The following is a 15,664-nucleotide window of genomic DNA, read 5'->3' on the forward strand; positions in this document are numbered from 1 at the left end:
TGCCTTGGGATATAGGCTCCAGGGGATACTGTGGAAGATGGCCCCCATTATTTCCTGCAGGTGGGACAATTTCCGGTCGCTATGGTGGGAGAGAGGTTCCTCTGCAGGAAGTCAGCTCCCAAATTTAATGAAGGTTTCTCCTTCCAATTGCTTCACTGAATACCAGAGCAACACTTGCTCTTGTAACAAAATGTCACTTGCTTTTCAAGTACAAAATAAATGAGCTTTCCCGAGAAAATAATTGCCAGCTATTAAAAAGCTGCTGTTGGAGCTTGAGAGAACTATTAAAATACAAAGAGAAATGTACCACATTCTTCCTGAATTGATACTTGAAACAAAACCCATTTTTGTTTTGAAATGTGGCACTAGAACAATGACCAGTTGCTTTTGTAAAGTTTCAGACTGAGAGCCATGTAATCATTTTCTAAGAGTAGCATTTCTGTTGTTGTTCATGAAAATAGTGGGAAAAAAACCCCACAGGTCAGTCAGTCTCTGCCTTAGTCAGCAGAGGAGTCTCAATCCATCCCTCATCAAGTCCACACTGGGGAATGTCCCACTCAGGACCAGAGTGGACACATCTGCTTCTGCCATGGAGTCATCTCCAGGGAAGAGCCCCCATTTCCCTAACTTCCGCCTTCTTAGTCCTCATTACAGCCTCAAATCTTACCCCAAATAGCAACTTACTGCTGCTGTTTGCTTAAAAGCAGATTTTAATCAAGTATTTTCTCCATAAGAATTAAATCCTGCTCTTGCCATTTTGAGTGCTACTTGAGATGGAGCACTTTGAAGGAATCAGCTTTGTAATATCCACATGCACAGTCAGAACTGCATCAGGAACAGCCCAGAACTATCTCATCTCTTACCCCTAGAGTGTCCAATTGCCTCAGGTCCATAACCTTGAGGATTCCCTAGAAAACACAAGCTTGGGGTAGATTTTCTCTAGCCATATTGTGCTGAACTTAGGCTGCTGCACTCTCCTTTTGTTGACTTTAAGCATCTGTTCTTTTCTGTCATCGCTCTGTCTTGATAAAGGTTTGGATGTGACACTTTCAGTGTACTCCCATCTCCCAGGAACATGAGGTACTAAAGCAGAGTTTCATCTTTGCCACGAAACGTTTGCAGCACATGTTGGCATGAAAGACAACACCATTCACTGACACCACTTACCCCTCGGCCTGAATTACAACCAGGTACTGTGAAATGCTGCCCTAATTACGCTGTCTAGAATAGCTGGGCCACTGTTCATTAAAAGAAGTCAAATTACTGAATCTCTCTCTCATCAATCTCTGCTGGTTGTTATTCAGATGACCAGGTCAGCACTGAGACTGCTAATGAAACAGAACCTGGGAGATGGCCTCACCAGGGACACAACTGCTCCTCCACAAGCCACAGCCTCAAACACACTGGAGATGGAGACGAGCAAAGCGAACACCACTGGAAGCACAAATCCTCATGTTAGAAAGCAGAGGCAAAAGATTTCACAAAACAAATTGCAAGAGGGAGATGGAGCAGGCATCTACTTACCGCAAAGTGTCCAAGGGGTAGTTCTGTCTAAAGAGAGGACATCCTTCGAGCTACTGTGGAAAAGCCACTCTGGAAGCTCAACCCTGGCACTGGAAGCGCAGTGCCAGCCAAGGCAGTCCTGTTGGCACCAGCTGCAGCAGGGTGGCACAAACAGCAGCCGTATCTGAACAAGGTGGTGGCGAATCCCAGTGTCTGACCAATGCAGGTAATATCCATGCCCTGGCCCGGCAAGCCTGCCTGAGAGCTGACCACAGCCCCTCAGCAGCACCATTTCTCATCCACATGCTAATCACCAAATAATGCCAAACTCCAACTTAACCAGTTTTGTTGATGAAGCAGGTATATATTTTTTAAATCTCAGAAAACATAACAATATACATGAGAAAATTCTATTCTATACCCCTTAAATTAGACCTCCTCAAAACGGAAAGCAGGATGAAGAGGATCTGGTCTCCAGACCAGTGACCCAGAGCTAGAAAGCACTATAATTAGAATCTGGACTGAGACTGAACTGTCTCCAGGCTGTTTGCAAAACTAATTAGCTAATATCATTAGAAAGCAACAGAGAAGAAGCAAGAGCTGACTCAGACTCTACAGCAATCTAAGCAAAGGACAGTTTAATAACTGTACTTATGATATGTTTAAAAAAAAACAAAAAAAAAACAAAAAAAAAAAACCCACAAACAAACAAACCCAACCCAACACTTTATGGAGTAGATTTCATCCTGGGCAATATCCATACATCTTGGACTTGGCAAAATGGCTTGGAGTAGAGGGTTTCATCATAGTAAACACAGCTACTTCACAGCAAGATTTATTAATACAACCAAAAGAAAGAAAGAAAATCATTTTGTCACACTATATACAGATAATACATACAGTGTTTTATACACATATTACATCAGTTTTTACACAAGAAAAATATACATAAAAATGTAAACTTTTGTATACAAAAACCCTTAAACAAATTAAACAAGGACCAGATAACAAAAGGAGACCAATCTATTATCATTTAATTGATTTTTTTTTTTTTTTTAATGGTAATACAGTACATTCATTGAGAAGTATGAGGAACATGTGAGCCAACCTTTCCTATTTAAAGGGAAAGTACAAACACAAGCTCTCCTCCCCGCCCCTGGAATGCTGTCCATGAGCCTCCAGCACTAGAAGCAGTGGTGCGAGTTGCCCTTGCTGCCAGGGACCCTGGCGGAAGGGACCCTTATTCTGGGCACCTCCATGCACCACACTCTCCCAAAGCGACACATCCACAGAAGCAAGCTGGGCTGGGCTGTTTGTGCGTATTAGCCAGTCTTCCAGCTAATACCATGAGACGGGACGCGGCAGTGCCCGTTTGTATGTTCCCTTTAAGCAGTCATTAAGTGGATTAGCGTTGCTGGAGGAAGTTGCTTATTTTTCCCAATGTATGGTATGTTGAACACATGTGTCAGGGATGAGAGGGAAGAAGGAAGGGGTGTAAGAGACTGCTAATCCTTGCTACCATGCAGTTACTTCAAAATCAGGTACATTTGCAAGCTACAATTCACTGGCTCAAAATACACTGCCTCACCTTTGCTTTCCCACTGCAACTTGTTTACATTTTAAACTCTAGTGACCGAACAACTGTATGAGGCTCTTTGTTACAAGGCTGTTTCTGATATCAAAGCATGATCAAGCTACCTTTAAAATGACACCAAACACAAACTTCTCGGAGACAGCCTTAAAAAGAGAGCATTCCCTCTAAGCACTTCAGATTGTCCATTTGCCACCTTCTTTTATCGAGTCTAGAATAAATATATTTACCCTTAACTGCAAAAAGGATATTGGTTGAGCTTCTGACATCTGTTTTGCTCCACTTGTAGATAAGCATTTTTGGGAATTGGAGGGAAAAAAAACACAACAAAAAACAAACCCAAATTTTAAAACCTCAGGCATAAAATAAGAAGGGAATTATTTAACGTGTTGGTGCAAAAACAGTTGCAGAAAGTTGAACTTGTTGGAAACAAACAGACGATAGATTCCAATGGAGCCTTCTCACATTAAATAAGTTAGACGGGTTACAGACATCTTCAATAAAAACATCCATCCTCCACAAAGTATGTTAAAATGAAACACAATAGTGATGCACTGGTATTTCTCCTAAAAAGGACAGAAGGACATGAAATCTCCTTAGTGATATCAGTACTATTGAATGTAGGAGGTGAACAATGATTTACGACAGTATTGAGGGAAAAAGAAAATCATGAATCATTAATTATAATTGGAAAAAAGGGGGATGGGGCAGAATGCAATTACTGTATGTCTCAGAAACACCTGATGGAAATAAACATTTAGAAACTTGTGTTTCCATTTCTTTCACCTAAACGATGGTGAGAATAAGGGCTTGTCTGCTTGCTTTTGGGTTTTTTTGTTTCCTTTTTTGTTCTTTTCCTTTTTAAAATAACAACCCTTCTAGTAAAAATTCAAAAGACAATTACAAATGGCTTTAGATAATTAAAAGTCTCCTTTTTAAAATAAAACTTTGATAACACATTTCTCCATTTCTTCTATATAATGCAGCTTCAGTGAAAATAAGTAATAAGGGACAGCAATTTGCAAAAAAAAAAAAAAAAGTGTGGAAAAAATTGCCAACCAAGTTTCATAACATATACATATGTATATGCAGGACACCTACACTCTATATACATATTTAATATAGGTATGCATGAGTATATATCAGGAGATAACCAACAGGTACATTCTCCACATACATAAACTGAAATAACCGCATAATAGGCGTGTGCGTATCAATCCATATTATCCACACGCAGTACACAGACATACCCATACACACGCCCCACAATATGTATCAGAGAAGTTGTGTATGACTGCATGAAAGCTCAGATGGAACAGTACACCAGTTACCTTTTTCTAACAGAAATGCAAGGAAGACAAAATTCCATGGCTGAACTGTGGCCAAGAAAAATTGTGTCATAGCCATATTGAAAACATGGAATCCAGTATGGCTCGATGACAGAACTGGAGCGGCATTCTCCTCTGAAACTGAAGCCTAAGTTACACAGCACTTCAATGTGACTGAGCAGGTTGCTGACAGGTGCTTTCTGCTAAAAGGATATAGAAGCTCCATTTAGCCAGAAAACAGAAAATAAAACACTTAATTCCATCATTTACTTGCATAAACAAGATCAACCAATACGCAATTAGACGCAAAGTGCTAGCATGTTAACGGTCAACTCTGCACTCCATTTTAAAATGTTTTATGGTGAAGTGTAGCAAACTGTGGTTTTTTTGATATGATTGATGACATATTGATCAGAACCCAATTGCTCAGAACAGAGCACAGGGCTGCCTTCTGCTTACTGCCTGTGTTATAGGAAACACAAATCAAACTTTTTTCTCCCTAGGGTTGAAAATTGGAAGGTAGTATTTGGTGGGTGCAGTCTTCTCATTTTGACCAGTTAAATATAATGCCGGGTTAACCTCTTAATATGCTAGGAAGCTTTGCATCAGGTTGCATGAAAAGTTTGTACTCATCTGCAAATCAATCTCAGTCCTACTGAATCACAATTGAAGCTGGGGAAGTTTGCATAGGTTCAAGCAGGTGCTCAGGGCCCAATTCAGCTACCACTCCAGTCACCAAGAGAATTTCCTTCATGCATAAGCAGAGCTGGATTGGGCCATTAAAGCTGATTGCTGCTAGCAAGAGAAACTGCAGAGATGCAGGGACAAGGAGGAGCCGGAATGGAGGAAATGGAGCAGAGAAGCAGAAGAAGCTGGCATTTTGCAAGAGGCCTCAATGAGACGAAATATAAAACAGAAGCAGAGACATAGCAAGGAAACTCCGCTGCGAGGGCTGAGGTAACATAAACCAATGGTGGCCGAGCTCAGCTCAGTCTCTGAGTCATCCAGACCCCACAGAAGAATTTAAAACAACTCGTCTGGCACAAGTGCTTACCTGTTTGTTACACACGTTATGTGGACAGTCCCTCTCTTTAGCTCACACACTCAATCACGTTACAGCTAATGTACAGGTGTGTGATACAAGTTATATTCCATTTATCAATCTGTACGCATGTATATATAGATTTAGATTGATTGCATTCATATTTATTGTACATCATGAGGGCAAGTCCACATTCAGCAAAATGCTACCGTTATCTCATATACAGATATATCTCTGGACAGGTATACAGAAAAATGGGTCTATTCTCCTCCATAAAGGCATAAAGATTTATGCTCCTAATTCCCACTGCCACCAAATAAGCAGAAGAAAAGGCCTCTGACTACTTCCACCTCCCTACCCTTTCACCTGTATGCATATGTGCCAGAAACAAATTGCGGGGTGAAGGAAAGGGGGAGGGATGCCTGGGGGAGCATCAACATAATGAAATGGAGGGGAATATTAAAAAAAATTGCAAAAAAATTCAAATTTCTGTTCAATATTGGAAGCTCTGTTTTTCTAAAAAGGTTTTTAAAGTCCCTAGGATCATCATACTTAAAAGTGATACCATATGAATAAATAACGATTGGGTTACTTTCTCCAGCCTAAATAGAACAGTATGAAGAGTAAGCAAATCTGCAAGAATGTTTCTGACCTCACAATTTCAACTGAGAGCTCCCATAAAGAAATCTTCCTTCTCCAATGACAAAAAAAAGGTAAGTGGTCACAATCAAATTCAGAATTTCACAGCCTAAATGAAAGTCCCTTGACTGAATGCGTATTTTGTTCTGCAATCCCGTAACAGCAGTTTTGGGGCAAAATTGATATATACAAATATCCTCAGAAGAGAAAAAAAAAATCTGCTTTGAAGACAAGATCCTTTTATGGAATGGAGACCACTGTACAAACAGTACCCCTAACAATCTAACTGGAAAACACAAGTATGCTGATTGACAACATTTTCCAAGTCAGACCACAGGAGATTTGGGTATTAATTTGCAAAGATACAGCAATTCTCATGCCTCTCCATCCCACTCAATGCAAACCTTCCCATTCAGTTTGTCCTGAAAAACTCATTTCTTCCATCACTCCTCCTCCCCCATTTGTTTTATTTAAAGGCTGTCTTTGGGAGCTTGGTATTTTCATGGCATTTTAAACAGGGCTCAAAGCAACTCATTTGAAAAACAGTAAAATTGACATGATATCAGAGTTAGCCTTATAACAGAAGATTATATAGTAGAGAGTTTCAGTTATTTATACAACAGTGAGGACATAACGACCCCCTACTAAATAATCACATTTCTACAATACATTCCATCACCTCTTGACTACTTTTCTCTTTACAAAACTATGACCTACATACAATATACACATTCGTATCACACATACATCCCCCCCAATGCATATTTTTTGTGTGTATATATAATACATACATGCACACAAGCAGTCTAATTCTATTTATAAGTCACAGTGGGAATTCCTTTGTGAGGAAAGGAGGGGGAAATTCCTGAATAAGACACTGTAGATTCCTAATGTTCCAACTTTTCAAATTCCAACTCACAGAGCTAACTGGAAATAAATACATTTAAAAAAAAAAAAAAAAGTCTACAAACTTGGTTCACAACTCCCAGCTACAGTAGTTGGATTTTTAAATTTGATCTATTTACCCTGTAACTAAATTTCTAATCATAGGTACAAACCACGGATAAATTATTGCAGAATGTAACACTCAAAATTTAAAAAGTTATAGGAACAGTAATATAAGGGTTAAAAAGAGTTCTATACTTGTTGATACAGGATACCATTTTATTTTATTTATATATATATCTATATATAGATATAGATATCTGCAAGGTAGCAAAGAATAGCTGTACACCTTGACACGGCAAAGATCCAGTGTAAAAAGGTGCTTCACTAGTTTGTTTTTCCAAAAAAGCTTGTATATAATTTTATAGCTATTAAAAACACATATGCAACATAATTCATTACACTCAATACAGCTTTAGTATAAAACTTATAATTTATGAGGTGATGTTAATAGCATAAATTAATATACCATTTCTCTTAAAATCTACAATAAGTATTCTGAAAGCTCATTGGGGAAGGGTATCTTTAAATAAAAAGTTTAAAGCTGAGCGTGATGAAAAAGATTCTGTATGTTGAACTTGAGATGAGAGCCCCGAGAAGAGAAAGAGTCCATAAGCCAGACACCGTTGACTATGAAACTGAACAAAGATTTCTCCTTCTTGCGCTCTCACTTAGGTGACGCTCTACCTTAAATTATTATTTACTTTTAAAACTATTTACTTTTTTCCTTTTTTTTTTTCTTTTTTTTCTATTTTTTTCTTTTTTTTTTGTTTGTTTGTTAACTGCCCTTATTTCCACAAGGAATCCCTGAGACATACCCAAAACTGTACAGTGAAGGTCATCACTGTTCAGAGAAACTGGTTCAACCCTTTCTGGTAGGATGTAGGTATTTTGCATGAGCATCAAAATGTTCATCACTTCAGAATGCATCTATTTGCACCAGAACCAACTACACTGCTTAAGACGCAGGTTAGAGAGTCATTTCAGGGTAAATCAGTCCACTCCAAGGTAGAAGCCAATGCCATCGCAGTTAGCTACATCAGAGCAATCTGCACCAAAGTTAAAGTTTTCCAGAGGGTATCTGGGAACGTTACCTATCCAGAGTTCATCTCCGTGGGCACCAGCTGACAACGACAGAAAGCAGGTTAAACATTAGCATTGCTGGACCAAGTTCAAAATGCCTATGTGCTCGACACGCGGGTAACTCTGGACATCTCACTGTGTGTGTGTTTGGGGGACTAGCAAGAAGAGTAGGAAGAATGCACTTTTCTACAGCAATAAGTACAGTTTTATGGTCAAAAGGCCAAGTTTCATCCTATTCGCTTCCAGACCGAATTCTGACCTAGAGTAGACTGAAAATGTGCCAACACTTACTTCCAGGAGACAGATAAAGAAAGCCTTCTCCAGTTGTTGCTGTCAACTTACAGGCAATGCTCACTTATCCTTTCATGCTTCCACTACACTACCTCATCCTACAGCAGCTAGAGAAGGAGCAGAGTAGAACAGGGGAAAGCAAAGAACTCAACAATCGTAAGAAGTACCAGACAGCAAAGGGAAAACAGTCACTACTGTTTGGGGTTTTTTCTTAAAAAGAGGCTGAAGACACAAGCAAGAAAATTCTTTTAAGATGCATCTTTTCTAACTCTTTATCCTCCTCCAAACTTTTCTTTCCCAACAACAGTGTTTTTGTCTAGTTTTAAAGACAAGACTGAAACTTCAACTGATCAGAACTAAGGTCTCTTAGGACCAGACCTCTCCTGAAGTCCAAGTTTAAGTTTAGTGAACACAAATACAGATTTTTGTCACCAAACCTCCTTACTTTTATTTGGGCTTGAGCATATTAAGAAAGGGTAATTTAAATTTCAATTCATGACTTTCTACTGATACACATCTCAAAAGAAGAGGAACTTCTGAGAAGGTAAATTCTTGCTAAAAGTGCCTGTATATTCACTGCTAGCATGTGCACTCCCATGATCAGTGTACCCTCAGCATCTAGCTCATGACATATTAGCGTGCTGTGAAACATCTCCCTACTGAGTGATCTGAGAAACACTTTGATCTATTGCACTGTCATTTTAGCATCCAAATACATGTTATGAATTGCAGAAATCTCTCCTTTTCATTTAAAGTCAAATTCACTCAGAACTACAGAAGACTTACCAGCTGGCATAACTTACACTGGAGAAGTATCTGAGAATGGGAAAATAGAAGCAAGAGTGATGAAGAAGTACAAGAAGTAGCCCACAAATCCCCATCATTAAATGTTACCCAAAAGATTAGAAACACCTTGTGATCAGAAGGTGAGAAAGACCTAAAGATCCAACCAGCACAAAAAGCCCCAAACTATTCCTTCCGTTACTGTTTCTGCCACCACTGGACCTTGCACAAGGTCTGCACAGGAGACTCATTCACATGTAAAAATACAAAAGAAAAAATTCCCCAGTTCCACCAGGGAAGCTGCCTGGACAGCCACACAAATGTCTCACTGCCAAAGATCACTGCAGGTAACTTTTCTATTGTTTGTTGGCTGAAAGCACCTCCTGCCACCGTCCTGCGTCCTGCAAGTCTTGAAAGCTTAACTGCAGGTAGCTGGCTCTTCTAAAGACCTTTTCCTCCTCTCTGCCCAAAAGCTCATACTGTTGGAGAATTCACGAGCGGATTTAGCTCACTGCAGCACAAAGACAAGGAGAAATACCCTTGGAGGCCTGACAATGCCTATAGGGATACGCAGCAGCAAGGAGGCTGCAGGAGCTCAGGGAGCAGCTGGAGCTCAGAAGCAGTGTAGGCAGCCACCAGGGCCAGCTTCTCAGGGAAGAAAACTGCCCACTGTTTATTGCACACCTTTGCAGGACTCTCTTGGCAAGAGGATTCAATCCCAGACTGTATTTAGATGTCGTTACAGCAAGACAAAGCTTCAAACTGAATTTGGCTACTGGTTTGCAGATTCAGTCCTAGGTCTTTTGCCTTGGCCATGCCCCTAAAGCCAGTGGCAGCTCACAATGGAATAACCTAATTTTTCAATACTCATCTTCCTTTTATTTAAAAAAACAAAACAAACAAAAAAACCCCACCACTCCCCTTTGCTTCTCTTTGCTATTAGGTACAATTTCTCCTTGAAAATTTCTTTTCTGATTTTTGCCTAGCAGGTGATAAGGTTCTCGGGGCTTTCAAAGCTTTCCAAAGGAGAACTGCAAATCCCCATTTTCAGCTGGTAATCTACCTGTTTCCATTTTCTCCACAGTGCCTGAGGCAGATCTGCAACTGCGCTACTTCTCAGCATTATCAATTTAAAGCCTGTATGCTCAGCCACAGAGAGAAGGGATCTAAGCTAGAATCTGGAGGAACTGGAAGGCAGGAGGAGAAAAAGTTCTTGTATCATAATTATGAAGCCAAAGAACAAATCAACTTTGAGGTATCTAAGTGCATGTGGTTCCCCTCAAAGCTGGTGTAAGGTCTTCCTAGGTGAAAGGGAACATCAAAGCATGTCTTAAAGAATGCCTTATGCACCAGGAGAGCATGAAGCTATTCCTGATATGCCTCTACACACTGTCAAAATTCATCTTGTGTTAAGTACTTTTGAACAGAGACTAACTGAGGTGCTATTATTGCCAAAACTATGTAAATGTTCTTCTATTCTATGTCAATTTTTTTTCATTCTTTAAAACTCCAATCTTATGTGAAAAAATTAACTTTTAGGTTTCACTAGCCTTATTCCATTTGTCAACACATAAAGGGCACAACAGGTATTGAGCATCTGAAATTGCTACACTGGCTCTTTGGTGAAGGGGTGACAAGATTGCTAATTGCTATAAGAGCTGATACTCAAAAACATTTGTGAGGGAGCATGGATTATACTTGGGAACCACATAAATAGCAGCCTCAAGGACCACCTTAACCAGGCCAGCAGGATTTCCCAGAGGAAGAGGTGTGAAATATCTCTGAATACACGTACCTCTCAATTAAATCTCTTGCATCCAACAGTAAGACACTGATGCACAGAAGTCAACAGGTTGTGTGGGTGTAGGAACCCACCTGGAATGATCCACCTTGTAAAGCTAAGATCAAGACCCGTAACTGCTCGGCAGCTGTGTAATCATGAAATTGGCAGAAGAGAAAAAATGAGAGGTGAACCAGGAAAAGGCAAGAGTGGTGGCCCCGTTTCAGAACACTGTGGCAGACAGGACAGAGGGATTCCTATTTCAACTGTATACAAACTGAAGTTTATTTTTGAAAGTGCAGCTTTATTGCAAACTCAGTTTGCTCATGAAAAAATACTACACAGTCAGTTTTCAGGGAAGAGTCATCAAGCGATATACAAAAAACTGAAATCTTAGTGGGGAAAGAGACTCGATGTCCTAAGCTACTTCAAAGAAACGCAGGTACATAAAGGCCATTGATTTCAAACAGTAATCATGGACCTGCATAGCTCTGACAGCTTTTGAAATTCCCTGTCTAAATCAATGCACAGATCAGGAGCCAGGTTCTGTTCTGAGTTAGACCAGTGCAAACTCACCGTGACCTTAGACCGGAAAGCGCCTCTGTAATTTATACCAACGCTACCAAGCAGAACTTGGCTCTCACTTCCTATCCTCTCTGCACCCCCAGCACTTGCTAAAGAAGAGAAATATGATATGGGGCAAATATACTCTGCACTAGCTGCAGCTTCATTAGAAGTTTGATGGGCACAAGAATCATTTCAAGACCAAAGTCCTGAAACCAATACAAAGAAATTCAAACCCTCTAAAATCACGTGAATACACAAGCAGATGAAAGAATTAACCATTTGGTATACTAGTTCTCCACTCCTTTTCAGTCAGACATCCCAGCACATTGAAGAAGGTATATGAACACAACAAAAATCATACGCAAATCAAACAGTTGTCTCCTCAATAAAGTATGGGTAACATAACACAAAAATAAATAAAAGCCTTGTCAGATTTGCCTCATTCACAATATCACTGGGCATTCCTCAGTCAGCAGGACAATCACAAGCAGGATTTCATAGGCTTCAATTAAACTTTTTATGTGATTTAAAAACATTTAAGTGTTACAAACATATTTAAATCACCACTTGAAATATTCGGCTTATATTAGGAAAATCTATTTTACCAAGTATGAAATAATGACTTCATAACAACAGAAGCATGAAAATAATTTTTGTTTCTTCCACCCACATACACTTGCAATTTCAGAAAAGAACATATGCATCACCCATACTCTTTTATATTTAAAGAGGACAGATCATTCAAGAAAAGAGAGATAGTATGATTGCTACAATAAGAAGACACAAGACCGATCTCATTTAAATTCTGTTCCTTAGGAAGATGGAAGGAGAGGTTTGGGTCAGATATTTTGGCGTGTGCCTGACTGCTAATGAAATGAATTTCTATAGCAACTAAACTTCATTCAGTGATCCTTTGTTCAGAAAGTTTATAAAGCCTCCCTATTGCATGTGCTTCGTTCTCTGGATTTCCTGAAATAGACTAGAATACACACAGGTAGGACTTTTTACTGTAAGGTAGAATAAAATCCATCATCTACAGTACAAGACTGAAATGTAGAATTTTCTGTTTTCTCTCATCTGCATCTCTGAAACAAACCAAGATGAGCAGAAACTTGTATTAAACAGGAGCTACTTTTACAGTCAAAGTCAGACTACAGCAGCAAGTTTGAGCCCTATAGAGTCACTAAGCAAATTCCTTCTTGATAAGGAGATGCATGTAAACACCTCAGAATTTCTGCTGCTATTACCTCTTGGTTTAAAAAATAAAATGAAAAAATAATAATTACTTTTAAAATTCTAAAACCTAGCTGACTCCTTTCTTTAGGAACTGCAATTACTATCAAAGAGTGAATACTGTCATTAGCAGGTGATCAGTACAAACAAAACCCTCCCGCAGACAGAAAGAATTGTTACCTATTTTGCCTTAGCAATTTCTCTTTTGGTTAGCCATGACTGCTGATAGGTACCTGCTAGTTCCTAACACACATTCAGCTTCCCAAACAGAGCATCAAACCCTGCAAGTGCTGGAAAAACTATATGGCTCTTTGGGGATTAAAAACTGTCAAGACAGTCTCACTAGTTAGACATATGGTGAGAAATGCATCCATTTGAAACTTACAATGAGTCTGACCCAACTTTGTGTGGATGGGCAGAAAACCAACCTAATTCCTCCTGTTTCAGCTGGGAAATTCCTGTCAGCATGTCAGGTGAAGAGTTCTGGACAAAGACACACTTGAAAAGGCAAATCATCAATGCTACAAGGCCACTGTAATTCAGCAAGGAAGGGAATTTCTCACAGGAATCTTCTCTAATCCATGATCTATATTTCAATCCTTCTGTTTATCTTCCTTTTTTTTTTTCCCTGGGCTAACTTCATATCAGCCTTCAAATTTATGGGCAACCAGTCAACTGATCCCTTTGCTACTCAGTGAATTACAAATTATGATAATAAAAAACCCCCAAAATCAGCATGCAGTAAGAACAGTGACCAGTTCTGGAAGGGGATAACTCCTACTTCTTCACCAAAAGAAGAAAAGGAATTGCTGCTCCCTGCACCCCAAACACACACACACACACACACACAGAGGAGGTCAAGAGACTATTTCAAGAAACTGCCAAACTCATCCTTGAATCATGATCTTGATTTAGGACTTCAGTGCACCATTCTCAAATCAATGTGTGCAGCCAAGTTTTCCATGCCAGATGCTACCTTTGGAAAAAGAGTAATTTAGGAAAAAAAAAAAAAAATCAAGAGACTTCTGCCCACTGGAAAAGTTTCTACCAGATGCTAATGGGATGGCAAGCACTGATCCGAACCCTAGGGAAAACAGTAACATGCATGAGTGATCTGAGGTATCTTCCCATTTCTAGGTCTTACTGCTGAGATCAATTACATCCAGTAACTGTGCTGTATCCTTAAGGAATTATTGGGGAACAGTGAACCTGCCTGCAATAAATGAGCACCGGTGCCTAACAAGCACATGTGAATGCTACAGCAAGGTTCACAGAGGGCTAACCCTGGTCAGTACTGAAGCAGGAGTTTTCTTCTCAACTCCCTCTTGAAAAAGGGAAGAGAAGACAGACAAAATAAAGAGAAAGGAAAAAAGGAAAGATAGAAAACACAGGTCCCCCATCTACCTGCAGGGAGCCAGGCAGACAAGCTCAGTTGGAGGTGGTGAAGGGCGCGGATGCGTTATTGGTACTGGTAGCGGTGGCACCGGTCACTGCGAAGCCCGTGGGAGGAGCTATGGAGCTGTGGCTGGGCTGCAGGTCCTTGGGAATGCCACTGTGGGAGCTCAGCTGGTGCCCAAAGGCTGCGCTGAACTGAGGGAGCTGTTGTTTAGGGGAGGTGGAGCCCATGAGTTCAGCGGAGGCAGGACCCATGCCACTGAAACTGGTCTGCGGTAACCCCGGAAGCACACTGGAGCTGTTGGGGGTCACAGTGGCGAAGGCAGGCTGTGTGGTCTCTGAGTGCGAGGTGGTAGGTGGTGTGGACAGGGAGGTGGACAGGAGGTGTCCATCTGCACCAAGAAGGTTGCTAAACGGAGAGGGGTCCCCAAGATTGACAGGAAGATTCCCCCAGTGAGTTCTGGGGTTGACCACCCCGCTAAGTGGCACATCCAGCTGAGTTGGGAGCAAGTGCTGTGCCATCATGGGCATCTCTGCTGAGAAGGTAGCTGCCAAGTTATCACCAGAAAAGGATGTGGTGTGAGGGGATGTGATATGGTCGCTGTAGGGAGACGGCACATGCTCACTATCATAATGGCTTCCATGGGGTGAGGAGTGTGAATGGTCACTGCTGTATTGCTGTCGTGAGGTGATCAGGTCATCTGCCTTGCTCAGCAGCTGGGCAGGGTGGGGCCTCTGGGAGGCATGGCTGCCATCATGAAGTCCATGAAACTGTCCCGGGAAGGCTCTCTCCCCAAGGCCACTCTGGCTTATCAGAGTGGCAGAAGTAAGGCCAACGTTGGCTGGGGCTGAGAACTGCCCCTGGATCTGCCCTGCCAGGGGCGTAGGTGGGTTGGACAAGGTAGCAGAACGGAGCAAGTTCTCATCCAGCTCCAGACCGGAGAAATTATCATGTACTATACGCCCATTCAACAGCTCCCCCAAATCCGTGTTAACCTCTCGACTCAAGGACTGCATTCCTGGAGCTCCAGCACCTGTAGAGAACACCCCTATCGCTCTATCTGACAGCTCCTGAACTGCCACACCATCTGTCTGTGTAAGTACTCCAATGGTACTCAGGCACTCAAGAGAAGTTACAGCCTGTAGGGCCCGTTCCAGTTCTTCAGCCTCTTCTGTGGTCGGAAGAAGATCTCCATTTTTACCTGCAGAAACAGGGACACCACCAGTTAGTGCATAGCTTTCAGATGAGCCTGGCCCTGGCACTCAAAGGATGAAGATGTACAGACAGCTCACTACAGAGTTGCATTGTATGATAACCTTCGAGCATGGCTTGCAGAACACAAAGTATCACTCATCAGTGTTCACTAGCTAAGCAAGGTAAGAAAACCATGAAATTACACCTTCCTCTTTAATGGAAATCCCCCTCTCCTCCTCCTCTTCCACCTACTCCAACAGGAGATGCCTCTTAAACTTCCTAGACTTAA

The 15,664-nt window shown here is 41.0% G+C and overlaps 1 protein-coding gene across 5 annotated transcripts in view; it reads right to left on the reverse strand.

Moving 5' to 3' along the window:
- Positions 1–2,324: 2,324 nt before the first annotated feature.
- INO80D (INO80 complex subunit D) overlaps positions 2,325–15,664 on the reverse strand; it is a 46,030-nt gene continuing 32,690 nt past the window's right edge. For 2 of the 5 annotated variants that reach the window (XM_040069058.1, XM_040069059.2), the window contains exons 12-13: positions 14,190–15,382; positions 2,325–3,660 (exon numbers count right to left, since the gene is read on the reverse strand). In XM_040069058.1, coding sequence (XP_039924992.1) covers positions 14,214–15,382 — 1,169 coding nt within the window. In that variant the 3' untranslated portion in view covers positions 2,325–3,660; positions 14,190–14,213. Of the gene's footprint in view, positions 15,383–15,664 lie in introns of all 5 variants that reach the window. The other 3 variants (XR_005701597.1, XM_040069057.1, XM_040069054.1) reach the window with 3 other exon arrangements.

Source organism: Hirundo rustica, chromosome 7, assembly GCF_015227805.2.
Source record: "Hirundo rustica isolate bHirRus1 chromosome 7, bHirRus1.pri.v3, whole genome shotgun sequence".
In the NCBI taxonomy this organism is placed as follows: domain Eukaryota; kingdom Metazoa; phylum Chordata; class Aves; order Passeriformes; family Hirundinidae; genus Hirundo; species Hirundo rustica.